The 27,905-nt window shown below is 38.3% G+C and overlaps 2 protein-coding genes across 5 annotated transcripts in view; both read right to left on the reverse strand.

Moving 5' to 3' along the window:
• Window positions 1-27,905, reverse strand: part of LOC123745879 (zinc finger and BTB domain-containing protein 17) — a 583,396-nt gene that overhangs the window by 331,926 nt on the left and 223,565 nt on the right. The window lies entirely within an intron of this gene.
• Window positions 1-27,905, reverse strand: part of LOC123745876 (sorting nexin-14) — an 89,123-nt gene that overhangs the window by 60,198 nt on the left and 1,020 nt on the right. For 3 of the 4 annotated variants that reach the window (XM_069317516.1, XM_045726973.2, XM_045726975.2), the window contains exons 2-10: window positions 25,764-25,832; window positions 25,182-25,383; window positions 24,317-24,448; window positions 22,553-22,800; window positions 20,253-20,457; window positions 18,288-18,402; window positions 14,736-14,891; window positions 14,366-14,490; window positions 11,959-12,017 (exon numbers count right to left, since the gene is read on the reverse strand). In XM_069317516.1, coding sequence (XP_069173617.1) covers window positions 11,959-12,017; window positions 14,366-14,490; window positions 14,736-14,891; window positions 18,288-18,402; window positions 20,253-20,457; window positions 22,553-22,800; window positions 24,317-24,448; window positions 25,182-25,383; window positions 25,764-25,832 — 1,311 coding nt within the window. Of the gene's footprint in view, window positions 1-7,815; window positions 7,834-11,958; window positions 12,018-14,365; window positions 14,491-14,735; window positions 14,892-18,287; window positions 18,403-20,252; window positions 20,458-22,552; window positions 22,801-24,316; window positions 24,449-25,181; window positions 25,384-25,763; window positions 25,833-27,905 lie in introns of all 4 variants that reach the window. The other variant, XM_045726974.2, reaches the window with a different exon arrangement.

Raw genomic sequence — 27,905 nt, forward strand, 5'->3', positions numbered from 1 at the left:
CAAACCATGTGGCAGTGTGTAATAACTTAAGTGGACTACGAGCATGCGCCCTACACTTGTAGAGTTCAAAAGTTCCTATAATTTTTGTCATACAATGATTTGACATTGCTGATGTTTTTCCCGTCCACCACCTTATTTCTTAAATTGCTCCAAATGTCTACAGGTGTTTGCAAAAAGGTAACTTTCCAATATTTTTTGGCACCTTTATTTTCTTAGCTTGAAACTATGGCCTCTTATTTTCTTCTAGCCACATGTATCGATTCTGTCATTATTTTGTACATGGCGATCATATCAACTCTTTTTTTCCATTTGTCTTCCAGGTAAGGTGGCATACAATCCTCTAGCCTCTACTCACAGCTCATTTTTAAATTCTGGAAGCCATTTAGTAGTACGTCTTTGCACCCTTTGTAATTTATTGATGTGCTTCTTGAGATATGACTTAACAGTTATGAAGGATAAAGCTTGAACTCACGGCCCAAGATTCATCAAGCACACTCAGGAGAGATGTCCCTGTTATCTCGATCAAGGCAGTTTAGTCTGCATTACAAAGTTTATGCATTCCAAAGTACTGTGAGGTTATCCTTAACCCAAAGTTATTATTTCAGAAGACTTCATAATGCTTGGGAGCTCTCAAACTTTGTACTACATGCAGACTAAACTGCTAAGAATGAGGCAAGAGTGACAACTATTCCTATAGTGACAACTATATATGAGGCAAGAGTGACAACAAGGGGCCAATATATTTTCAACTGTCAATCATTTAATGCAGTGACTCCAGGCCTTTTAGTTTTTGTCACATCTAATTTTAGAAGGATGGATGGAGCTAACATCTATGATTTGCCCCTTTTAGTTTATTCAACTTGCATACTGTCCCTACACAAGGTGAATGATATAGTAGGAAATCCAGAATAAACCCAGTGACGAGTCCAGATGCCATAGGCACAATCAGAAAACACTGTATGAACATTGAAGGTTTACACCAATTCAATATCCTCCTAGTAGTCTTAAGAAATATTGCCAGAACAAAAGTGGATGCATTCAAGACAAATTAGGCATGTTCTCACAAGATGTGCCAGACCAACCAGGTCTGTAGTGGATATGTGGGTTTGTGGGCCACTCCAAGTTACAACCTGTTGGACCAAGTTATCACGTCAAGCCTGGCTTCAAGCCAGGTTTGAGGAGTAGAACACCTCTCAGAACTCATTCCAGATATGCTCCAGGTACGTATTTCCTCTCATTATGTTACTATTCAGCTTACACATCCTTTCTTTACTTTGATTCCCCTGATTATTGAATCTGCATCATACCTATTCTAGTTCCACTTTTCTAGCATCACTAAATTTAGTTCCTCAGGTTATTCCTGTAGCTTAATCCATTCAAGTCTGAAACTAGTTTTGTAGTAAACCTCTATTTTCTCACTCTTCATTTTGTGCTTTTCAAGGTTTGTGCTTAATGCTGGTACTGTATGTTCTAGCACTGATTACACATATGCTGCATGTAACATTCTGAAAGCATCCTTTGTTTTGGTTTCTGAAGGATGTCCTAACGTTCACCAGCTTAGTAAATGCTGATGCTATTCCATTTGTGTGCACTTTTGGAGTGCACACAAATGGGCAATTTACACAATATGTGACACTGTGACACAGTATGTGACAATTTTGAGTGCACTGGGTTCAGTGTTAAAGTAAAGTAATTATCTAAAGAAGGCACCAAATTGGGATGATTACAGTATTTAGCATCATCGGTGTCACAGGATATTCAAACAATCCTGAAGATCAGTCAGGTTCCCAATACAAGTGCAAAAACACAAAGAAGACTGGCATGACTGACTCAAGAAGGACATTGAGAAAACAAGACTTGCAATCATCCTGAATATTGGGCCATTCTATGAGGTGCATGGTTAAAAGTGGAACAATGCAGTCTGAACAATAAGGATGAGGGCATTGTTCCATTAAGTGTCAATGAGTTAAGAGCATGTGGCCAATACACAGACTAAGCAGACACATTTCCCACCCCTCTATTACAGTGGTAGGAGGAAGGCCACGAGAGTAGGCCGCATTTAATACTATGCAGTTTGTTATTTTTAACACTCGACCCACTATCACTCCAATGGTTGTGGATTGTGGTGTGACTGACAGGGTAGAAATTTAAGTAAGGAAGTCAATTTCAGGAGATGGAACCGACAAATTATCTCCTTAATACCTATTTGAGAAATGTACTGTAATTTAAATTAAAGATGACATCAAAATAGATGTGGAGATTCTACAAGCATTACCCTATACTGAATTAGAAAAACACTACCTACAATACAAAGGGAATTCTTTTTGAAAATGTCAATATAAAACTATAACAGTAGTCAACTGAGTTCCATGCTCTTTAAATTCCTCATGAATCTGTCTTCTACATTCAATACTGTACAAGTGTGTCTCACTAAATGAACAAGATATATTCATAGAATATTGTTCTGAAACAAGCAATCTATAAAGTGAGCATTATTTTCCAATCGACTTTCATATTATACACAAAGATGCATTCTGCTGTAAGGAAGGAACCATTTTTAATGCATTTTAATGATGAAACTACAAAACAGTGCATCTGAAACTCCTGCCAAAGCAGCAGCTTGCCTGCACAGACGCACTAGATTTATGCACTGTCTCCTCTAAGTAAATGTAAACAAGTGCTTCAGTTCTTATAAAAGCATTCCCAAGTACACTTTGTGATTGGAAAACAATATTAATGTGTTAAATGTAGAAATCATGTCCAAACTTCAATAAGGAGTTATTAGAAATACTGTATAAATTGAAATTCAAAAACATTGTAAAGTGTTGGCAGGAAGGTCAAAATACAAGGGGCAAGTCGGCCACTGTGTGAGAGATAATATTGGGCACAGCAGTTCTCACCACACTCGAAGTTATGTGAAAACAGTACCTCAGAGTTGGCATCCACTCCTCAAAGCCGTTAGGTATTTTATATAGTACTCCTGCAGTGTGGTGCAAATATATACTATGAATTGGGATTCTCTTGATGTGTTATGTTTACATGTTGATGTCTCAGTGGTGCCTGGCAAATGTTTATGATTTTTGCCTTGTGTGAGGTATGTTGAGTTCTTTTTGCTACAAACATCTGTGTGATTTAATATATCTTGTAATTATCTAAGTGTAGTTATAGGATGAGAACTACGCTCATTGTGTCCTGTCTCCCCAGTACTCTTTGTCGTATAACACTTTTTTGGCACTTTTGTTTCCTTAGCTTCAATCTGTGTCCTCTTGTTCGTAAAGTTGCTGTTTTTACGAATTCCTCTTTGTCAATTTGGGCGATTCCTGTTAGTATTTTGTAGGTGGTGATCATATCACCTCTTTCTCTTCTATCTTCAAGTTTTGGCATGTTTAACGCCTCTAGTCTCTCCTCGTAATTCTTGTTTTTCAGCTTCGGAAGTCATTTCATAGCATGCCGTTGCACCTCTCTAGTTTATTTACGCGATTCTTTAGATTTGGGCACTATACGACTGCTGCATATTCCAGTTTTGGTCTCACAAAAGTCATGAACAGTTTCTTTAGTATTTCACCATCCATATAATTAAAAGAAAGTCTGAATTTGGAAAGTGACGCATATGAACCTCCAACAATGTCCTTTACGTGTTCCTTTGGCGACAGCTTACTATCCAAAACCACCCCTAGGTCTCGTTCTTTATTAGAGTTTTGTCATTTCTTTCCACATAATTTGGAAAGTGTGTGGTCTATTTTCTCCTATTTCACATGGCATTTATTCACATTGAATTCTATTTGCCACTTGATGCTTCAAGCACTTATTTTATCTAGATCAATTTGAAGGGCATTACAACGGTCTGTGTGTTCTATCTTCCCCAGTATCTTAACATCATCTGCAAACATGTTCATATAATTCTGTACTTCTTCTGGTAGATGGTTTATGTAGACAATGAACATTACTGATGCAAGAACTGAACCCTGTGGTACTCCGCTAGTAACACTCCTCCCGTTAGATACATTGTCTGATTACTGCCCTCATTTGTCAGAAAATTTTTCATCTCTCTCTTCTCACTGCTGTGTAATTGCTTTTTGTTTGCTTGTAGTGCTGGTATGTTTGCAGGTTAGGCCTCTTCCTATATTGAACCCATTTTTCTGTCTTTTCCTCTCTGGCCCTCTCATAATTTCTGTTTAACTAATCCTGTTTTTGGATCCTGCATCTCTGTTTTGATGTGAATGTTTGTGTGCTTTTATCGTATATTTTGCAAACTTTGGCTTTCATCTCATTTACTTCCTTGCCTAGCAACAAGTCTGTCCAATTAAACTCATTAAAGAATTTTGTAAGTTAGCTCATAGTGTCCTCTCTTGAAATCGAGTTTATCAACTGTTTCAATGTCTCCATTATCTTCTAGATTATATTGCAAAGCGTATTTAGTTTCCAGCAGGACACGATCCTTCCTTCCTTAGGAAAGAGTGTACTGGAAATACAAATATCACACCTTTTCTGGTGAATATTAGATCCAGTATTGACAGAAGGAGTTTCCGTTTCCCTTCCCTCGTTTCTGTGGTCTGCTAGACATGTTGATACATAAATGTCTCCAGTATGAGGTTTACAAATCTGCCTGTTCAAATGTCATCTGTTCTTGCTTCGTAGGCCTTCCAGTCTATTATTTTCAAGTTGAAGTCCCCCAGTACCAACGATAGTGATTTATCTTTATCTGCTTTTACTATAATATCTCTCATGACCATTATAAGACCCTTTCATTTGTCATCTAGTTCCTCCTTTGTCCATGTGTTGCTTGCTGGTAAGCTGTAGGCATTTACAATTATATATCAGTTTATCATCCTATTTCCAGACCTGCAATGCCATTATGTCAACTTCGAGAGTCTTCGATTATTAACACACTTACCTTTAGGTATTCTTTCACCAGCACCACCACTCTTCCCCCCTTCCTAGCTTTCCTGTCATGTCTCCAAACTGAGTAGCCCCTTGGGAATACAATCTCATTTAAAATATTTTTTTTTAAGTTTCCTATCTGTTAGTGCACCACTATCTTAAGCCGAATATCTTAAGCTGAATTAAATCTTTTAGCTCCAGAATTTTTATATCATTCAGTCTATGTTGGTATACTCAATTTTCAGGAACATGTTCCTTTTCCCTTTGTCCTTGTGTAGAGCAACCCAAGTGTAAAGTAATCGACTGTTTGCTCAGCATTCAACACAAACGCGTGTAATGAATGAATCAGTTTCCCAGTAGCTGTCGTTCAGCAAAAATCCAGCGTTGAATGTAATGAAACGCCATTTTCTGGGCGAGCCCTGGAAGCTTCCTGGAGCTATCGGGCTAATATGCGATACATTAGACCAGGGCATTAGTCAATGGATTTCAGCTTACCAGGGACCATGAGCCAGAACTGGGCCCCTCAGAGAGGCACAGGGAGCAATGGCCCCCCTGGAAAGCCCCCTATGGTTGGGGTTTTTCCTTATCTGCCATCGACCAGAGTTAGGCACCCAGAAAGGTAGGCATAACAAAACAGACCCCACATGGTAGGAAAATTGCAACAGACAACTGACCAGAGGCAAAACTCCTTCAATTCCCAGGGAAACAAGCAAGCAAGCAAAGTCACACATCGCCGCCGTGCCGCTCATCCTCGCATCCCTCCCCTCCTCGGGAGGGGGAGGGGGAGCCCCAGACCCCCCCCCCCCCATGCCAGTGACCCAGTAACTCAAGTTTAGAGGCTCAACATCAAAACAACACAAAAACTGCCGACCAGAGGGAGGGAGGGAGGGTGCCAGGGAGCCTCCGGGGTTACATAACCAAAGATAAGGAAATGAGAGACCTACCCAGGAGGCAGCCACCACATGCTCCTCAACTCAAAGACAAGACAACTGGCTGCAACCTGCGACCCAAAGCCACACACGAACGCCCAGGACCAGGAATGTTGACCAAATAACGGGCGGTCAGGACCCTGTTCGACCTCCAAAATCCCCGCACCCAAATACCAGCCCAAAACATGTTGCCAAAGATGGCAGCCAAAGCACCTAACTTTCGAACGTCATGGGCATGAGAATAGACTGCAGGCTGGCTAGACTTAATAACTCTGCGGACAACCAGGGAGACCCGAGCCCTGGAACAGAGGGACCTCCTGTTCCAAGGACCAGATCAACAGGGGTCTGGTCCTGTTGATCAACCATAAACACATCCCTGGCCACAGAAGCTGAGGCGCGCAGGTAATGGTGAAGAGTCACAACCAATGGTGAAGAGGCCAAACCAGCTAAGCATCAACCCAAGGACCCCTCCAGAAAGCAGCAGTCTCATTCTTCGCCAGAAAAGACGGAGAAGGCTGCAACCAAACAATCCGATTTCCAGGACTGAAAGAGCAGAAACCCCTGCACCAGAGGAGAGCATGAAGCACACCAACCCGACCCCCAGAGGCCAATGCCAACAGAAAGAGAGCTTTGGAAAAACAATCTTGAACCGAAGGGGCTTCCACGAATTGAGGAGAAGAGAGATAGAAGAGCACCCTGTCCAAGGACCAGGACAGCTCAGGTGGTGCATGAGTAGGCTGGAGGTGAAACAATGCCCCCACATCCTCCTGAAGCCAGTCCGAGGACAGCTCGAGAAGGGAAAAAAGTGCAAGACTGAAGCCAAGTGCCCACAGCGCGCAAGTCCTCAGCAACCAAAGATGCCAAAAGGGAGGGAACCTGCACGTACAGCTGCACAAGGCCAATATCACGAGGAAGCTCAGGGGCGAACAAGCATGCATTAAGGTACTCAAATTCGGCCCCCCCAGGTAAACCTGTAGAACAATGGAAGTTTCTCGCCTTTCAAGCAAGCAGATCCGACAAAACCCATGCCATGCTCCCAACAAAAAGAATGGGCAATTTGCCAGCCAGGAAGACTCCGGAACCTCCAAATGCACCCAATACAGGGAAGAACCAAACTCAAAGGAGAACAGATCCATAACTATGGCATAATCCTGGTCTTGCAAGAGGTACGCAGCAAGCACCTCCTGAGAAGGAAGGAGCCGAGGAACCGAAGGGAACTCGGAACAAAACCCAGGGAGGAGCCAATCCCAAATCATACTCATACATGGAAGGGGATAAGAAAACTCCTCCCCCCTGCAACAACAAGCTCCGTGAAGAGGGCACCAACACCCAAGCAGGGTCTAAGGGGGCCCAAGCTCCCCAGGTCAACTCCTCCCCAGCCCCGGGATCCCCGAAATTGGGACCTGTGGCAGAGCAGTCCTCCATACTCTCATTGAGGGTATGCATATCCTAAGAACAGCAGTCCTGTTCATACCTTTAACCTTTGTAATGAACATCAATGGACATACAAAGAAAATGTTAACATAGGGAAAACAAATGATAGCATTCATGGTTAAGCACAATATAGGGCAGCTGGTAAAAAACAGCTCAGGGCAGGCAGGTGATCGGCATCGATGCACTATGTAACAAAGTGACTAGATTCATTCGTTACAGCCAACATTTGTTTAATTTATGAAAAACTGTTGTTATTCAGGGTCTTCACTATGGTGAAGTTTTGTGAACAGAATGTTTGTTAAAGGAGACTCGCCTGTACAGTATTTTAAAATACTACATTAGTCAAAAAACTATCTCCCAAATGTTCTTAAAGTTATATTTCTCAATAAAATAGCTAAGTTGCCAATACTCTCAGTGGGTGCTACTCTTAAAAGAGGCAACCTAGATGAGTTGACAAACACTAGACGCAACATAATATACATCTGAAGTCAAAATTAGTAACTTAACTAAGAAAACCAAATATACAGTACTTAGAATAATAAATACACTCTCTTGCAAGAGCATTATGTACCTGCTTATTCCTGGTGAGCTGCCAATTAGAGAGAAAATTTAAAATACCATTTTATTATAACAGATTAATGTAGATGTAAGTTTTGTATCTTTCTATAAAATAACAAAACAAAATAGATAAATTAAAAACTATGTAGATTATAACAAATTTAAACTGGAAAAAACTAATGTCAAATATCACAAGTCACCTGAATGCTAACAAACTTAAATTCCCAAAACTGCAGTGTGGAATCATGATCATCAAATGTACCGATGCATATTCTATCAAATAAACATGGAACTCAACTATGTAGCTACTTATACCATGTGCAGATGTTCCAGCTTACACAGCAGAAAAGTGCATTCACGAAGTGGCTTTACTGCAGCCCTTCACGTACACAAACTAAATACAAAAGTTGATACGTTCTGCACCGAATGACAATAATGACGCCAATGTCGTGTTTAAATGACAAAATGAAAACTTTATTTATAGATAATGTTAATCTCTGTGAAGAGTTTTTCAAATTATATATTTGTGAAGACTCCTCTGAGCAAAATGTTATCTATGAATAATTCCCATTGTCGGGAACAGGAAATCTGTACTTGGGGCTATCGAGGCTCCTATAGGCCAACTACTGTACTGACCTTCCCTAGCATACAACCCAAAATAATTGTCTAACTCTTAGGTCTTATTTACTGCTAGATGAACATAGGCATCAGGTGAAAGGAAACATGCCCAATCATTTCAGTCCTGCCCGGGGATCGAACCAGAGTTCCTAGATTGTGAGTTAAGTATGTAGACCACTATACTACAGTAGCCATTGTGAAGTCTTATCCTTACTAGGTGTTTCACCTCATGCTTGATATGCTGGTATCAAGCATACCTGATCCTCAGGTAATCCTCAGGATCCTCAGGTAAAAATTTACCTGAGAATCTATCTAGTGGCCTCATGTTGTATGGCTACTCAGTAACTGAACCTAGTGTCATTTGTCTTCACAAGCAACATTCACTGAAGGAATACCAGTATGGAGAGAGCAATCACCATGGTATAGTTTATATAAGAAAATCTTTCAACTTCAAAAAAGAAAAAAATTAAAAAATGTAAAAAGACATCTACATAGTGAGGCTGTATTGGGAAAATGGCAAACGAAACATTATAACTGGAAGCAAAGGCAATCTCTCTTCTTCTTTCAGATCATCAAAAGCAGGACAAACAATTTTTGCATCATTTATTATTATTATTATTTGGCCCAAAGAAATCACATTAATGTGATGTATCAATGAGAAAATCAGTAGAAGCCATGAGGAGGATTCGAACCTGCACAATGGGTAGTCCCAAGTATACACCCTAACCAACTCAGCCACGACATTTATTTATTTATTTATTATTTATTCATATATTCAAGAGTTATTACATTCTTGTACAGCCACTAGCATGCATAGTGTTTCGGGCAAGTCCTTAATCCTAATTTTCACCTCCCCCCCCCCCCTCAGGAAGCAGCCAATAGCAGCTGTCTAATTCCCAGGTACCTATTTTCTGCTAGGTGAACAAGCCTTTAGGGTGAAAGAAACTCTGCCCATTTGTTTCTGCCTTCTGCCGGGGATCAAACCCAGACCCTTAGAACTATGAACCCTTAGCGCTGTCCATTCAGCCATCAGGCCCCGACATGCTTAAAAGCATTGCAACCTGGGATTCAACTGAATCATTGAGAGAACCTGAGGCTTTCACTGAAGCCAAACTAGGATTTCACAAATTGCCCACATGCACTCTACACCACAGCCAGAGTGCTTGCAGGGAATGCCTAAAACCCTGGATGGGCTTCACTGGAAGCCTCAGGATCCCCCTAGAGGATTCAGTTGAATCCCAGGTTGCATTGCTTTTGAGCATGTCGTGGCAGATAGTTAGGCCATATACTTGGGACTACCCAATGTGCAGGTTTAAATCCTCATCATAGCTTCTACTGACTTTCTCAATAATAATTTTATTAATATTATTATTATTATTATTATTTATTGGTACTGTACAGTATATCACATTCTAGCAAATGTACAGTATGTATACACTTCATTTAATCATTAAATTCAGCTCTAACATGCCATACTTTAGCTTGTCTGAAAAATAAACTTAGCTGACTCTGCTCTCATTATTTACCTGAATTTACCCGAGGATCTATCTAGTGGCCTCAATGGGGACAGGAAGCTGGCAGATTGCTAAAGGTCCCCCCCCCTACATTTGTCCTCATTTTATCAAGCTTGTTGAGCCTAAAGCTCTTGCCCCATTGTTTGTGTTACATCTGACCTTTTGAAGCAGTGGTCTGCATTAATATTCTCCAAACTGTTCAGTATTTTAAAAGTTTGGATAAGCTCAACCCTGTCATGTCTGGTTTGCAGTGTTGTTAGTGTTGTGGTCCTCAACCATTCCTGGTATGAGAGTCAACTTAAATCTATGATGATTCTTATTGCTCTGTGTTGAACTTTGTCCAAAGCAGGTATGTCCTGAAGATGAGGTCACTATGCTTGGATACAAAGTCTAAATGGGGGAACACCAGAGATTTGTATAGTTGAAAATATTATACCTACTTAGAGGGATTAGCTCATACAAATGTGAGAGAAGAAATACATAACAGACTGGCAAATCTCTAAAATATTAAGAAGCAAAAATTACCAATGAAAACTATAGTTTAAATGATAAGAGAATAAGTATTAACATTTTATACCTACAAAAAGAATTCAATATATCCAAAAATGATGAATAAACTGAGTATATCAGGGTAAACAGAGCATGTAAAACAGTGTGAAGTTATAAAATAATAAATACTAAACAAGGAAATGAGAGGGGACAGAGTAAGGATGAGGGGTGGGGGGTAGGAGTTAGTCGTAAGAGAGAGAGATAGGGAGAGGGATGTAATTACAACCTAAGAGCCATTATTCTACATCAGCTCACCTAAAACCTGACCCCCTACAAATGCATAATGGAACATGTAACAGTCAGTCAAAGGATATACTGGTAGTCTTACTTTCTTGTTCCAAGTTGGGAAACAATGTGCTAAAGCAAAATCTTTTCAGGAGTATATATAGCTTAAGTACAATTACTTTGGTTTTATTAAACTGAACAGAATAATGAGATTACTTAAGATGTAATTGCCAAGTAAGAAAAGAGACTGAGTTGGAAGCTACAAACTGGAATCTAAGTTGGTATGATGAATTGCAGAGAGTGTACTTATATGACAAACAGAGAGATGAGCAATTCAAAACTGCCATGTGAGGGAGTAGAATACTGTACATGTCTAATACAAATATTAGTAACGATGAATTTAATGGTGTTACAAGGACGAATGGACATGGAGAAAACTGCATAAGCCACCCTGCAAGATAATGGGGCAATTCATATTAGAGAGAGAGATGAACAGAGATTATTCTCTTTCCTTTTCTCAATCATAGTTCCCTGTTCCTTTTTATATCTCCAATATCTCCAAACTATTATTACACATTAATTGTCATTCATCATTTAGTATTAAGTTTCCTTTTTTATCTCTATTCATATCATGCTTGCCATATTTGAATCCATACAAGAGTTAAGTAATATGAATTTTCCACCATAAACATTAAAATTACAGACTACCTGAAGCCATCTTTTGTTGAAGATCCAGAAACTGTGCTGAATACCACATGTAAAATGTTTACACACTGTTTTTAAAACTGTGTGTGAGAAGTCATCACCTGCAGCTCAACAATAAAACCTACAAAACATCCTGTTCAAAATGTGCTACCTTCCCAACAACAGTAAATACCAAAGAATTTAATACTTTTAATAATAATTGAACAGCTTCTGCATTGTATATCTGTCCATGTCAGCAAACTTGCATTTAGTTCAAACTGGTGTTAAAGCACACAGTCCAGGGTACATGACATGATGAGTGTATCTTGAAGGGCTCGAACCTATTCACGAGATGTTCCCAGATGCGCTTTAGTATGCCCAGCACTTTTTGTTTTAAATGAAAGTATTCAATTTCTCAGCTGCTGAATATTGTGCAGAAACAAACACCCCAACACACCTTTCACAACAAGATATTTACATAACTTTTATAGATCAAGGGACCAATAAGTATGCAGATACAGTAAAGAAGTGGTCAAATATAACCCAGAGTGGGTGGAAATGCTTACTTGGTTGCATTTTTCTGATAGCTTTGAGAACTTCTTGTCCCACACAGATGACCGAAATACTGAAGGGAAAAAAAATTGCTCATTAGATAAATTAATTTCTTGCCAAAATTTCAGACATTTTTTATCATTTCTGATATTCTTGTGTTTTGTTATCAAAAGAAGAGGTTAATGATTAGGTTAAAAACATTGATGGGCCTGGATCCTGAGAAATAGTGGGAATGAGGGTGAAACTTCTCTAGACATGTTCTCCTGTTAGATGTTCATTATATGATAATGAGAAATTAAAATTCTGCCCAGTGAAATTCTTCTATGGGAAAAATGGGGGGTATGAATGTCACTTCTTTAATGAACAAATCCACTAGGACCGCGATGAGGGCTCGAACCTATTCACGAGATATTCGCAGATGCGCTTTAGTCAACTGTGCCACGACATGGTTAAAAGAATTGTAACTTGGAGTGCATGGGGGCAATTGTGTGAAACCCTGATTGAGCTTCGGAGAAGCTTCGGGATCCTAGTGAGGGGCAGTAGCACTCCAGGTTGCAATTCTTTTAACCATGTCATGGTACAGTCGACTAAGGCGCATCTGGGAACAACATGTGTGAAGGTTTGAACCCTCATCATGGCCCTTGTGGATTTGTTCCCTTGATATATCACATCATTATGATATCTGTGTGTTACTTCTTTAATATTGCCCCAGTTGTTTTTTGAATGATTTTCATAGATGAGTGAAGCATTATGAGAAATTAGTTGGTGTTCTGGTAAAGTTATTAAGAGTATTTTAAAAAAAAATTTAAGGTTTGTTTTCATTTTAAGTTGGTGCAGTGTTTCGTCCAATCAGATATAGATCTGGCTAATTTTGGAAATACATTTTGAGGCTGGGGCAAAGGAAATAATTAAAGCCAGATGAGGTGAAATCACATTACAAAATCTCTTGTAGGAGTCTATAAGATAAGTTGATATTAAAATTTCAAGTGAATTTTGCCAATAGTGTGTGACAAATATTAGAGTATGATCGGTAACACCTCTAATACTGAAATTATCACATTTTTAATGATTTTTTTGTAGATGAATGCAACATTATAGAAATAGTTGGTACTTTGGAAAGCCATCATGCATATTTGAAACAAAATTCTATGGTTAATGTTCATTTCGAGCTTTACATTAGTAATATGGAAAATGTGTTGGTAAATAGTCAAAGTGCATTTTTTAAAATCCAGATACTGTAGTCTAGAACTATATAATCCTGACACACACAGAGATCACACTAACGTGATGCATCAAATGAACAAATCCACAAGGGCCGTGACGAGGATTCGAACCTGCGAACCAACCCTTTTAACCCTGTCGTAGCTCAGTTGATTAAGGCAGTGTCTGGGATGCTCCCGGACGCAGGTTCGAATCCTCGTCACGGCCCTTGTGGATTTGTTTATAAAGTCCTGATTTATAAGGAGGCCCCGTACCATGCTCTTGACCTCAAGACTCTCATAAGTAGCATTGTTTTCATATGCTTTTGGATATATTTTAGCATCACAGCTCCTTCCAAAGTATTATGCATATCATTATCTATTGTATACTGTATGTGGCTAGAAAGAGAGAATTTAATGATAATGTTCAGTTAAGTGTTTTTAAAAGAGAAAAAGTGTATAAAAGTGGACTTTTGAAGTGTTTTGGATGACAACCTTATCTTTTGACATACAATAAAGTTTACTCTGTTAACATTTTTTTCTAGACCACATTCCTTGCACAGAATGAGATAAGGCTTCATTAAGTGACAAATATTAACTTATTTTTTATAAAAAAAAATTTCCTAGTTTAAGAATAGTTAGACCTAGACTATATTCTCATCAAACAAAATATCAATTATATGCAGAGATCCTCAAGTGCTAATTTAAAAGGAAACCTCCCCACTTTCCAATTAATTTTGCAAAAAATATAAAAATAACTGAATCTATGACATTAAGATAATATTAATGATTGCTATATAATCAAAGTTGTGGCTAAAGAATGCTTTTACAGTACTATGTACACACGTACATGTTTGTGTATGTACTGACACACCTTATGTGCACTATTACTATGAATAAGAAAAATTAACTGAAGCATATATTTTAGAATAATAATAATAAAAATAATAATAAAAATATATATTTTTTATTAATGAACACAGTTTATTATTCTTAATATTTATTAATAGAAGATATTATCATCTGTTACTCAAGCCATTAATTAGTATATGCCACCAAATTTTAAAAAATTAATTGCATTTCAGGCTGGAGTTTCATAAGCAAACCAGGTGATAAAAGTTATTGAACGAAGACCTGCTGTCTGAGGTGTGATTGATGTTTGATTTGTGTAGATATGGAACTACTCTTCCAGAAATGAACCTGCCATTAAGGAATATCTCACCGCATGACTGTGCATGAAGAGTGGAAGGTATTCTCTCTCTAGTAGATTATATGCGTGTTCATATGCCTGGAAGAGGGGACGTGTAGTACGCAGCTTAATGATGTCTTTAACCTCCCCATGTACAACTGAAATAAAATTATAATTTAACAATAAATAATTACAAACATTTAAAAAATTATCTTCATTTAAATTATCTTCAAAAGTCTGTCAACTTTATACACGGATGACAATCAAGATGTAAGCTAAACTTATTGCAATATCATAAGATTAAATATAACAATTGTGTTTATTATAATTTAAAAACTTACACTACTGTGTGAAATTATGTTTGACCTGATGCTTTTTAATAAGAAACACACTGCATATTTACTCTCTCTAATATGTGAGACTATGTGTGAAGGAAAGTTGATGCGGTCTACAGCAGAAGTAACCATGTAGGTATGGTAAAGCTCCAAAGCTTCATGATGAAGTTGCTCTAGCTGCTCTGATGTAAGGTCAGGGTCTAGGATGTGGCGATTGAAGTCCTCTGTTGGAAAACAAGATGTTACTTGTCAAGATAAACAAATCCACAAGGGCCGTGACGAGGATTCGAACCTGCGTCCGGGAGCATCCCAGACATTGCCTTAATCGACTGAGCTACGACAGGGTAAAAGAGTTGAAACCGAAGTTCTACTGAACTTACTGGATCCCGTAGCCTCTCCGAGGCACAAACCAGGATTTTACACAACTCTCCCCTGCACTCGAGCTATGTCAATAGGCCGTTTTCCCTCTTCGCCCTTACATCATTACACACAGAAATCACACTAACGTGATACATCAAATGAACAAATATCTTGTTAAAATATTTATAAGCAAATGATGAAGATTCATTTGTTGTACCAATCCTGCAATGATGGTGGGTAGTTATGTTATAAAGGATACAAGTGCTTCATTGATCAGCTTTTTGTATTTTCAAAGAATGGGCTCCAACTCTTGGGTCTATCAGTTGACTGCTATAAAGTACTCTGTGTTTAACAACCAATTGCAGAGATGCCCGGGGCCCACTAGTTGAGCTTCACTTATCACATGAAGGTAAGCACAAGTGCAGACATTCTGTCATGATCACAATATAAATATTCAATGAAAAAGACTTAATTTTTTAATTCAACACAGATATATATTATTGAAAATACAGTGCAACGAATTTTGCTTTAATTTGCACATTTTAATAGACTATTTATAAAGACCACTCAAGGCCATGACAGTTTGTTTTTTTACTACCAACCACATTATTGTGACATTTTCTGCAATAACTTTTATTTTGCCAGAAGATAAAATGGTGTACACAGTGAAACTAATAATAGGATCTTCTTGAGGTTATCTTGAGATGATTTCGGGGCTTTAGTGTCCCCGTGGCCCGGTCCTTGACCAGGCCTCCACCCCCAGGAAGCAGCCCGTAACAGCTGACTAACACCCAGGTACCTATTTTACTGCTAGGTAACAGGGGCACAGGGTGAAAGAAACTCTGCCCATTGTTTCTCGCCGGCGCCCGGGATCGAACCCGGGACCACAGGATCACAAGTCCAGTGTGGTGTCCGCTTGGCCGACCGGCTCACCCGGTCGAGGGGGGATGCAGACAAAGTTTATTCCCAAGCAAAGATGTTAGCAAAAACAGGTGAAGAGCATCTTGAGGGTGGCAAACTTCCACAACAGCATGTAACAAACTCCAGATCTAACCCTATTTTCCCACCAGAGAAGAAAGCATCACATCTCTTAAAATATGCCTCAATGTGAAACCACTCTGTAGATCATATCAGCATTCTCAGGAACAGTTCATGTGTGTTCATGTGGGAATTATGAACACACTATATGAGAACTATGAACACCGTATATGAGAATTATGAACACAGTATATGGGAACTATGACCACAACCTAAGGAAACTATAAACTGTTATGATTGCCATCTAAGTACAGTACAGCCATTTCTGCTTCAAGAGTCATTTAGCTCCACCCTACACATGTGCTAAACAGCCAGGAGAACATTTTAGTTAATGTAGATGAGGAGCAACCTGCACCGTTTTATGGTAGTTTTTGTTTCACTGAATTTGAAGGGATAACCTAACTGAATTTTCCCCCCTCCAAATATGGCACCTGTGTCAGGAAGTAGAAGACAGAATCCTGTCAGAGGAAGGTACACACTCCTACAAGGGACAGAATGGAAAACGAGAATGGTACAGAGCAAGAATGATAGCCAATCAGCAGATGACCTGACATGACGTCACAGGTGAGCGATATTTCAGGATCACTCACTGGCTAAGGAGCCGTCACTGTTACATCAAATGTCGTGAGGAAAGGTCACGTCAGTTGAGCTCTAAGGTTTCGTAAGTTAGGCCAAGGGAATACTTCCCATTAAAGTAAACTGAGTTAACTGAACCAAGTGTGATTATTTGAATGTATATTATTAGTAGTTGAAGTTGGAGTTCCAACAGTTCTAATATTGTATTGATGAGGTTACATATATAATTTTTTCACTGGTAAACTTCGTTGTTATTTTAAGAGGTGTTTGCCAAATCCCCTGTAATTTCACTGATATGCCATGCTATGAGTACGGGTTGTGGTAAACTAAAGAGTCGACCAAGTACAGTACTAAAAAAAAATAAAAAGTGACACTGCAAAGGAATTTGGTATATGAATTGAAGACAGGGACTAGGCTGAAGGTAGAGGTGGCTGTCGAACCAGCATTTGGTTCCTGGCAAAGCGTGTGTTGATACTGGACGTAGGCTATAGGTAAACCAGGAACGCTGCAGTGGTGCTGTCGACGCTGCCAGTGAAGGCTTTGGCCAGGGAAAGACAGCAAGCACAAAGTGGGGTATCTTAGTCTCTAAATTTGATTGTTTACCACTTGGAGAGCAGATAATGATCTGAGGATCCATTCCTTGGAACTGGAGTGAGGTGATGTTACACCCCAATGACGCAAGGCTGGTGGCGTAACCTAACCCAGTGAGAGGTTTACATAGGTTTATACACTCTCTTCATTTCACTCTACCATTTGAAATTTGGAATATTTAGTGGTTCTGGCAATCCTCAGAGGAATTGCTGATCTCTCTGAGCAAGACACTGGGTGACTCAGAGGTAATGTGCTGACCATGTGGTACCTTGACAAGAACACAGAGGGTACAGTTTATGAAAGAGATACCGCAATAGAACACAGTGTGTGGTGTTTTGGTACCACAGACCATCATTTCATTACTCAGCATTCTTGGAGTCATTCTCATGCAAAATGAGAATTAAGGTCTACCATGGAGTATTTTATTTATGTTAAGATATATATAAACTTATGTAATTATGCTGATAGTAGGTTGTAGGTTGTACCTATTACACTGTAATTTTGTGTATGATTTTGATCAAACAAGATAGTGCCTGTTAGAGCTCTGATGTCATACCCATGCTCTAAAGTAATGTGTAGCCAATGGAAGGAGACCTATGACCTCATGTTTTAGCAAGGCCATCTGTAGTTGAACCATGGTACAACTTGCTTGTTTAACATTAGAGAGTGAGGGTGCTCAAATTTGGTACTCTGAAATTTTGAACCTTTACCTATTTGAAGCCTTTTAAGCAAGACTGAATCAACTTTGGAGCAGAAGCAATCTCATTTTCAGGCTGGAGTTAACTGAAGGATAATTCCTACGCAGACCTAGTTGATGTTAGGATGTTAGAGACGCAGGTGAGACTTAAACAGTCTTAATCAAACTCTACATTTATTTACAAGTGTAACCAATTACTTATTTAATCCCGTGCAAAAAATATTCCTAAAAAATCAAATTAAGCTATATTTACCCGGTAACTGTCAATAAACACAGATACAAACTATTTTGACAATAAAAGTATACAAGAGGAATTGCCAAAATGCTTTACTAATACACACAATACTGTACTACTAACCAACAGCAAGGCAGAACTGAAGATTGTTAATAGCTCCTTCTTCCTTAAGAAAGGTGTGAAACAGGTACAGAAGACTCTGATCCTTCAACACAGAAGACAAGTTGCATCTCAGAACCTTGCAAAAAAAAAAAAAACCCACTCATTAAAAAAGAAAAAGTTACACAAGGTAAAAATAAATGTAAGTGTTAATAAGCATCAGTGTATTTTTAATTTATTTAACAAGGTGAAACATGTAAGATGATATGTAAGTTAGATATGTAAGATGGGTATGCATGGGAGACACATCCTAGACAGTGTACACACAAAGACATGACGGTTGTTGCCCCCCCCATATACACAGTACTTATTGTATTAAACAAATCTTTCTCAATTCATTATAAAGAACTAATACCAAGTTTATCATGCAAAACCCACTAATACATTCAAGGATAATTTTATGAACTAGCTGGTGGTGGTGATAGCGTGAATCATCATCTACTATGCTCGACATATCATCATCACACCCAGTCACCCACAGATGCAAGTCTTCACAACACCCAGCGTACTGTATCATGCAAATCCATCTTAGTAATTTCATTAGAAATACAAATAGACAGATGACATACAAAGCTAATCATGGAACAAGCCAAGATCCTGGTCTAATATTAATGTTATCAAATTTAAAGCAAATATATACATAATACAAAACTAACTAATGAGGATTATTATGATGTTAATTTACATACAATGTGGCATGTATCAATTATATATCAATATAAATTTAAAGCTTGAATCTAATGCCTGTAAACATTTTTGGAATACACACACAAAATAGCTGCTTTGTGCAAAATTTCCTTGGGATACACAATTACAACTGAAACTAAAAAAATTAAACTAGCTTTGAATGTAAATTGCATTTTAAATAAGCACAAATATAGAAAAAATAATAATTATTTAAAGCTGCACCCACTTCTATTTTAGCCTTGCAGTGTACTCCATACTTCAGTGTACAGTGCAGTGTATAAAATTCATGAACAATCTAATTAATATTATCAATACAATTATTCCATTTCATTTATTTATAATAATTACTGTAACTGATAGTTATATATAACCTGAGTATATAAATATATATATTGTAATACAGGAAAAACACTGTGTTTAATTCACTAAATATGAGCACCATATTTTTTACCATAGCGGTTTCACACATTTAGCTATATAAATTCCTCAAGTTATACACTTACGAATAATATTACTGCAAGAAACTAGATAAAAACCATTTAGCCACATTGAAATAATTATGTAAAAGTATATTCACCGCAATTTACATACATACGTTCACCTAGCAGTAAGCAGGTACTCAGGAGTTAGTCAGCTTGTTGTGGGATTGCATCCTGGGCAGGGTCAGTAATTCAACCTTGGGAGGGGACCTCAATATAAGCTTAACGTGTATGAATACACTCTGGTTTCCTGTCCCACGACACAATGAATTATGAATTAACTCCCGTCCCACTGGTGCAAGCTTCGCTGAGTGCCTACTCAGAGTGGACAAAGGGTGGTCAAAGACAAACTCTTCAGCACGGGTGGGACACGAACAAGGGGACACAGGTGGAAACTTAGTACCCAGATGAGCCACAGACATTTTTTTTTTTTTTCAGTGTCAGAGTAGTTAATAAATGGAATGCACTAAGCAGTGATGTGGTGGAGGCTGACTCCATATACAGTTTCAAATGTAGATATGATAGAGCCCAGTAGGCTCAGGAATCTGTACACCAGTTGATTGACAGTTGAGAGGCGGGACCAAAGAGACAAAGCTCAACCCCCGCAAGTACAATTAGGCGAGTACAATTAGGTGAGTACTCACTTAATACTCATAAAATTGTTAAACTTCTCTGCTCCATCATGTCCAAAGTCACGTACAATATATTTTTTTAGTTCCAATGATCAGGGAATGCATTTTAACAATATTAGTCAATGTCTTACCGAGTTACGTGGGTGTGTGTTAACCGAGGCAAAGTTCTTGAGAAGAAGAACCTCTGGCTCAGGTTTATGAGGTAACCATGGTGAAGAATCACGACTCAACAGAAGAAGAAAAAGTAGATTCAATGTGTCTGGATTGGCTAGTAGGTCCAATGCTTGAAGTAATAAAACTCGACCCAACAGCTCTTCTAAGAATGTACGCCCCAATCTGCAAGGCAACAAATAAAAAATGTGTAAATATGTATGTATACAGCGGCATACCCATATATTCAATGCTGGGAATTCCATATAACACAGTTTTATTTAGTGGCTTTAGCATGTATAGTTGAGCTATGACGATTATTATTATAATTATCAAGTGCTACTAATTTACTAGACCATTGTTTTCAAACCCCAAAATCATGAGAAGCATTGTTATGTCTTAATAATTTGTAGAAGACACAGGCAACTGAGATCAATCTGTTAATGCATGAAGAGTATCTCCTGAATTGCACATGATAGCCACTGCCAAAGGGATGCAGGCCTTGTTGTCCACCACCACCAAATGAGCTGCTAAACATCATCATCATCAAAAATTGCAAAGGAAAAACCTCAAGAAAGACCTGAAAGATCAGGATGGGACTCTTCCACTCAAGAACCAGCTACCAACAAAGAAATTGCCACATGCCTGAAGGAAATAAGGGGTTTGTCTGCCATTCAGAATGAGGCCGGAACATCGTAGTGCAACCAGGAAATGAAGAGAATCTGTGCTCAAAAGAGTTTGGGTTAATTTCAGAAGCAGGACCCTGGTCTTGCAGCAGGAACTAAAGCAAGTCCCAGTCTGCCAAATCTTGGTAAACTTGTGCTAGGGGAGAACAAATCCAAGCCACAAACCAGGACACAGAATTGCAACTGCAATGGCACAGAAGAGTAAACTCATATTGGGATAGGGCAATAGAGAACCCATCCAAACAGAACAATAAACCCTCAAGAGTCAGGAATTAAATTCCAAATTAGGTCAAAAAAGTCAAGCAAGAGCCTACTTCAACTTGAAATCCTTGAGACCCTTCCCTCCTAAGTATGACAGAGCCTATAAAACCTCCCCTAGAACCCTGACACAAGGAAGAAAGAAAGAACAGTGTCAACTTGTAACATAACCTCCTTGATGATGAGCCCCTAGGCACATCCCATAGGAATAAATGGGTTACAGAGGAGATACTAGGCTCCAGGACCTCCATGAAGTCCTCAAAGGAAGCAGTCCCCAAAACCACTTCTGCAAGTGCTTTCTCAACAGCACCTGCGGGTCCTCAAGCCAAGACTGGCTAGTAGCCGGAACCAACAAGGAAGGCTGGGTAGTTGGGCACACACAAGCTGGATGCACTGGCCTCTCCAGAATAACAGAAGGTGCAGAGAAGGCAGACTGGACCTTGCCACACATGTCCATGATTAGGTACTAATGATCTCATAAAAGAGCAGGTCAGTAGTACCACCACCAGTGTTGGCAGCAGCAGCCCATAATGTGCATTCTGATTATACAACAAGACTGAAGTAATCTGTGGTAGTCTTAAAGGCTACAATATATTTGAAACTATATATATAAACCACATAAAGGAAACTACAGGCTTCCTGTCCTCATCGAGGCCACTAGGGTTAGCGGCCCTCAAGTAAATTGGGTAAATATTAAGGCTATTTAACCATCAAAGCAGTCCACTGCTTACAGACAACACACACTGAAGGAGGAAAATACTCCTAGACCCATTGACAATAAAACAAAACAAAATTACATCCTGTTAGGTGCAAGCAGCAAAGTCCCACTCTGATCAGTTGGAAAACCCATGATTACCCAACTGACAGTGAGGATGAGGTATACAAATCTGGAACTATCAAAGCTGCCTGAACCGTTAAGTAAACTGGCAGTTGGATTCATCAGGGTTAGTGTTGTTTGCCCATGACAATGATCATTTGCCTCAAAATTTGCTTATTTATTCAAGTAGCAATTTAATTTGTTTTACCTATCTTTGTGGTGTTTTTTTCTTGGTTTTGAATTAATCTCTGGCACCACAAAAGATGCCTTGCAGACAGAGCCAGATTCTGGTCCTGGCTCCCAGCAGGTCAATGTGGATCTCAGGAGAATTGTATATTTTTTAAGAGTTTAGTTATATGGAGCTATCAAGGGGAGCTCCCAAAAAATGGTAATATAAATAATGTATATAATATATTAAAATTACTTAATGCAGCATTTCCAAATAAAACATTTGTACTATTTAAAGAGAATGCATAAAGCTTATATGCCTAACAGAAATTTGTTCTATGTTCCAACTAACCTGCTTGACTGATATTTTGTTGGAAGAAGAGAGGGTATAACAGTGCCAATAACACCTCTTAAATAAGCTGCTTCATCTTCACGTGACTTCACTGCCCGGTGCAGCCCACCTCCTGCTCTTAGGTACTGAACCACAGCTGCTTCTGAAGAAGTGTTACCTCGAACTCTTCTGCTGCCCTCAACATATGCGTCCAAGTGATTTATGAGTGCTGGAAGCAGACGATCTATGATCACTGTTGTCAGATCAACCTGAAGGATGTAAAGCAGTCTAAGCCTGTGAAATTTTCAGCTACAGTACATTTAAAAGTTATTAAATATTGTAGATTCCCCTCAAATGAAACCTGCTTGATCAGAAGCCCAAATAAAGCAGAATCAACCAATTTGAAAAAATTGGCTGACGTGGGAGACACTGGAATAAAAGAAAGTTTCAGTCAAGTTGGCTCAAATGGTCAATGTTCAACCAGAAGTCACTGGTCCACATGAATATGTAATATGATAAAACATAGTTCACTAAAAAATACATATTCCCCCATAAGAGTAGATATTATTAACAAAGATGAAGTTTGAATATGAAAATGTGGATATAATAGACTCCCAAAGGCAAGATCATTGAATGTCCCTTTAGCACACCAAATTATCTCTGTGTCTGCTACTTATCCCCATAATCAATATTGACACCTGCAATCATATTCATTAACCATTAATAATATCTGAAATTACATGAATAAAAGTTCCCAGAAAGTTCCAGTAACCATCAAGCTTTCCCATCAGCTGGTTTTACAGCAACCGGGGCCATGAAACAGGTTAGGTGAAGCATGGATATAAGCTATAGCATCAGTCTAATTCCACTAGTGATTCAGTGACAAATGCTCTGCATATACTGTGGATCTTCTCCAACACTACCGATATTCGACAGCATACGACTTAATATGCGTCGAGTCTAGTTCTAGCTCTCAAACAATATGCTAAAAGCCTCGCTACAAACCAGACAGCCAATCCTGGCCTCATTTGAGTTCTTCGCTCTCTTTCTACTTCGACCACTCTATCCATGGCCCTCATGCTCTCTGCTCCAGGCCTCACATAAGTTCTCCGCATCTGGCCACCTTCAGCGCTATGTCCTACCCGGCTCTGCCAGCAGCACGTAACAAGCGTCCTCATCTTAACCTATCATTACACATCATCTGACTCCTATAACCTAACTTATATTAAATCAACATAAAAGAACCACCATCCTCTTTGTTGTCACCCAAAACAATATATGGTATGTTACACTCCAGTTGGCAGAGTGACATTCAGTACATAATTAAATGGCATCACTGACCAATGCTAATGATCACGCAAACTGTTGCCGTCATACAAAATTAAAAATATACACAATTTGACACAGATGAGCATAGTCTAAAATGTATAGTAGAATAATTTACAATCAATGCAAAATAACATTAATGTGAGCTCAAATTACAGCAAAAATAACTGTATTCTGTGATATTCACACACACACATACATACATTTCTTTTCTTTTTCCAAACAGAGCTGTAGACGGTTTGGAACAAGTTAAGTGAGAAAGTAGTGGAGGCCAAAACTGTCAATAGTTTTAAAGTTTTATGACAAAGAATACTGGGAAGACGGGACACCACAAGTGTAGTTCTCATCCTGTAACTACACACAGTTAATTACACACAAACACACACACACACATTCATTTCCAGGGCAGCATAAAACACACAACATAATTTGCTATGTCTTTTTTAGCATGCAAAATACCTTTGTAAGCTTGCTGGCCACCACTGCTACAGCATATCTAATTATATATCGAATTTCATCTGCCAGCTGCTCATGGATGGAGATTTCCCGATACCAGCTATACACATGGTGATCCAGGGCCAGGTTTAACAGCTGGGGAAACATTACATGCTGTATATAAATTATCATCATTCTTTTAATTAAATGTTTATTTTTTTGCTCTCTTTAATGTATATTTTAACCCTTAATGAGTTTTTATCATACACTGCTCTTTGGGCTAATGCAACAGTTATCTTATGTTGATTTTAGTATCATCTAGTTATAATACAAATTTATATGGATGCAATAATTCCTGTTGTCAGGGACAGGAAGCCTTTTAGGATTATCGAGATCAGTCCATCCACAGGCCAACTACTGATCTTCTCCATGCTACAACCCACAAGTAAGGCAAAGTAATTTGTATGTGATAATATGTGATAAGTGAAATTTTGTAATTTCTAAAATCGGGATGCATTTGCATCATTTGTTGGGCCACAACTTGTTAAATACAGTACAATGGATTTAAAACAAATTTATATGTATTACTGTGCAGACGATGAGTCACAATAACATGGCTGAAGATACAAAGACTAAATCGCACACCAGAAAATGAGATGACGACGTCTCCGTCGTTTCGGTCTGTCCTGGACCATTATCAAATTGATTCTCTACTTGATAATGTCGACTGTCAAGACAATCGACTTGATAATGGTCCAGGACGGAACGAAACGTCGTTGTCTCCTCATCTTTTGGTGTGTGGTTTAGTCTTTGTATGTATATTATTATTGTGTTTCAATACAGTATAAGTAAAATAAGAAAACAAAAAGGAAAATGTTTTATTACTTACCTCTTCAAGTGCTTCATCCACACTTTGTGGTACTAAAAAATTAACATGTGTGTGTGCAGTTATCTGGAGAGGAGTATTTGGGTGCTGACGCTGACACCGTTCTCCCCCACACACTGAGCAGGAACGTGGCATTTCCCCTTTATAATCATTATTTTCTGGCCCAGTAAATAAGGCCAAGAGATTAGGAACTTGTCTACCATCTCTGAAAGATAGTAATATTTGTTGTTAGAAGCGTGAGGCATAAATACCTTCCCCCCAATATAAATGAAATGTCAGAGTAAGCTAGATGGGGCATAACCATCTGTGTATAAGTCAGTGTTGCTGCTACATATCAATGTTGCTTATGTGTTAAATAATCTTGTCTCAGTATTTATGTGTAATTATACAAATGCATATACAAATATTATGACAGTATTAATGCCATGTATTCCACTCTCCTGTATCCCTGTGCAACATATGAACCAGAGTCTGCAATAAAGCTGTTATTATTATTAGTATTGTTAGAATTAATGCAGATGCTTATATAAATCAACCAATTTTACTTAAAAAGACAACCATTCTAGAAACTTTTACTTAGCTCACCGAAATATGATAAAAGGTAGGACGAGTCCACTGAGGAGGGAACAGAGCAGCAGAGCTCCCACAAGCACACTGTAAAGACAAAGATATGTTCACAGCATTAAGCCATTTTCCCAACCTCATATTTGATATTAACTTAATAACCTGCAACAACACTCATTATCTTCTTGCCCATGGGAAAAAAAGAACATTTTTAACTGTTTGGCTGTAAAGTGTCTAAAATTTGTTTTATGAATTGCAATGGTTACTGGTATAATAACTGAATAGTTTTCATACTAGAAATGTAATGAAACAAAAATTTGAGCAAAAAAAATAACAGCTTTCAGGAGGTGCATGCCATATGCAGCAAAAATATTGAAAATATTCATTACAGAATGCATCCACATAAAGTATGTAATAAATCACAAGGTATGTAAAGTTGTCCACTCAGTAATGCTAAACCAATTGATAAAAAAAGAAATGAATCTTAATTTTGTTAAGAGGGAGTGGATATTAGATATACTATACATTTAGATACCCTAAGTCTGATGAACTAAAGTACTGCTGTGGATAACTTGCTGGTGTACCATGGTGCTGGTTTTATTATGTTGCTAAGTGTGGAAGACTTTATGAATGAAAGAGTATTATTTAGATTACATCTTCTTTAACCTTTTCAAATATGTACTGCTCTCCCAATCCTCTCTGGATTGATACCTTCCCACCAACTTTGGGTAGGAAATAGGTAATGATTATGATGAAAATAATTACACAAGAAATGTAACATTGGATATAATAAATTGACCTAGGAAAATTTTCATGTTATGTTTGGAATGAGTAAGTGGCATTTTCAACTGATTTGCAGATACTGCTCAGTACTTGAATTTGGTGTCCGGAATTCAGACATCAAAATTTCAGGTCACAACACATTCAGGTTCAACACATTCTATTCTTTTTACCCATTAGTATTAAGCTTTAGTCATTAATGTTTTTCCTGCCCGAAACGCTCTGCGTAATAGTGGCTTTAGGCATTGTATGTACTAGCTCTATCTATTAATCCAACAAACTTTGTAAAATCTCTTTATGTATGTACCTTACCTAAATAAACATTTATTTATTTATATATTTATTATTTATCTTTGTAATAAACATGCTCCAAATAGAAAAACTAATGTTTTAATAATTATTCCAACTAGTTTCTATTAGATACCTTTCATATATCAATGAGTTTTAAATATATTTGAAGAGTTGTTACCATTTTTGTGGTTTTGCTCTATACACTGATAGTCGCTATAGGTATTTTGGGGGAGTAAATGTTCTCCTGAGACTAGCAACTGTCCAAAGACCAGCGTCTTGACCCAATGTGGCACCACAAATGCAACAATCATAACAATACAATTATGAAATGTGAGATGGCTTAATGTACCAGGAATGATATCAAAGTGAAGAAAAGCATGAATATCAATTAAATGTACAGTGCCAATTTCAAGAATCTGAAATTAAATTATGTAAAAACAAAACTAAACATGCATTGCTGTTATTGAATTACGAGGCTATGATAGTACCAGGAAGCATGAACCCTGCCTTTCCATTGTTGGGGAAAACCATTAAGCCTTCCAGCTATAATTAACATTGCTTGATACCAATAAATTTGAGCCAGGTTGGGAAAACAAATTAATACTGCCACGCAGCCATCTGAGCCTTCCCATTACAAGATCAAACCGAAAAAATGTCAAAACGTATATGAATTCCCGTGACACCAAACGATATTTATTTATATTTATTTATATATACAAGAGTTCTTACATTCTTGTAAATCCACTAGCACACATAGCATTTCGGGCAGGTTCTTAATCCTAATATTCCTCGGAATACGACCCGCTAAATCGTTTAACAACCAGGTACCCATTCACTACCGGGTAAACAGGCTACAGTTAAGGATTGGCACCCAGTCAATCCTCCCCGGCCAGTATATGAACCAAAACTAGGATGATGGACATCTAATGGACACCACTACTTGGCATAATTTAGTGTATTTCTGGTGTGTTGCCTCTGCCTTTTCGATACAAGGTCGAAAAGGACGGGCTCCTCCTTTCAGGATTACTTTGTGATTCATTGTGTAAAAAAAAAGAAACGTGATAGGTTACACTGAGGTAGACTATGCAATCT

Source organism: Procambarus clarkii, chromosome 88 (assembly GCF_040958095.1).
Source record: "Procambarus clarkii isolate CNS0578487 chromosome 88, FALCON_Pclarkii_2.0, whole genome shotgun sequence".
Taxonomy (NCBI): Eukaryota; Metazoa; Arthropoda; class Malacostraca; order Decapoda; family Cambaridae; genus Procambarus; species Procambarus clarkii.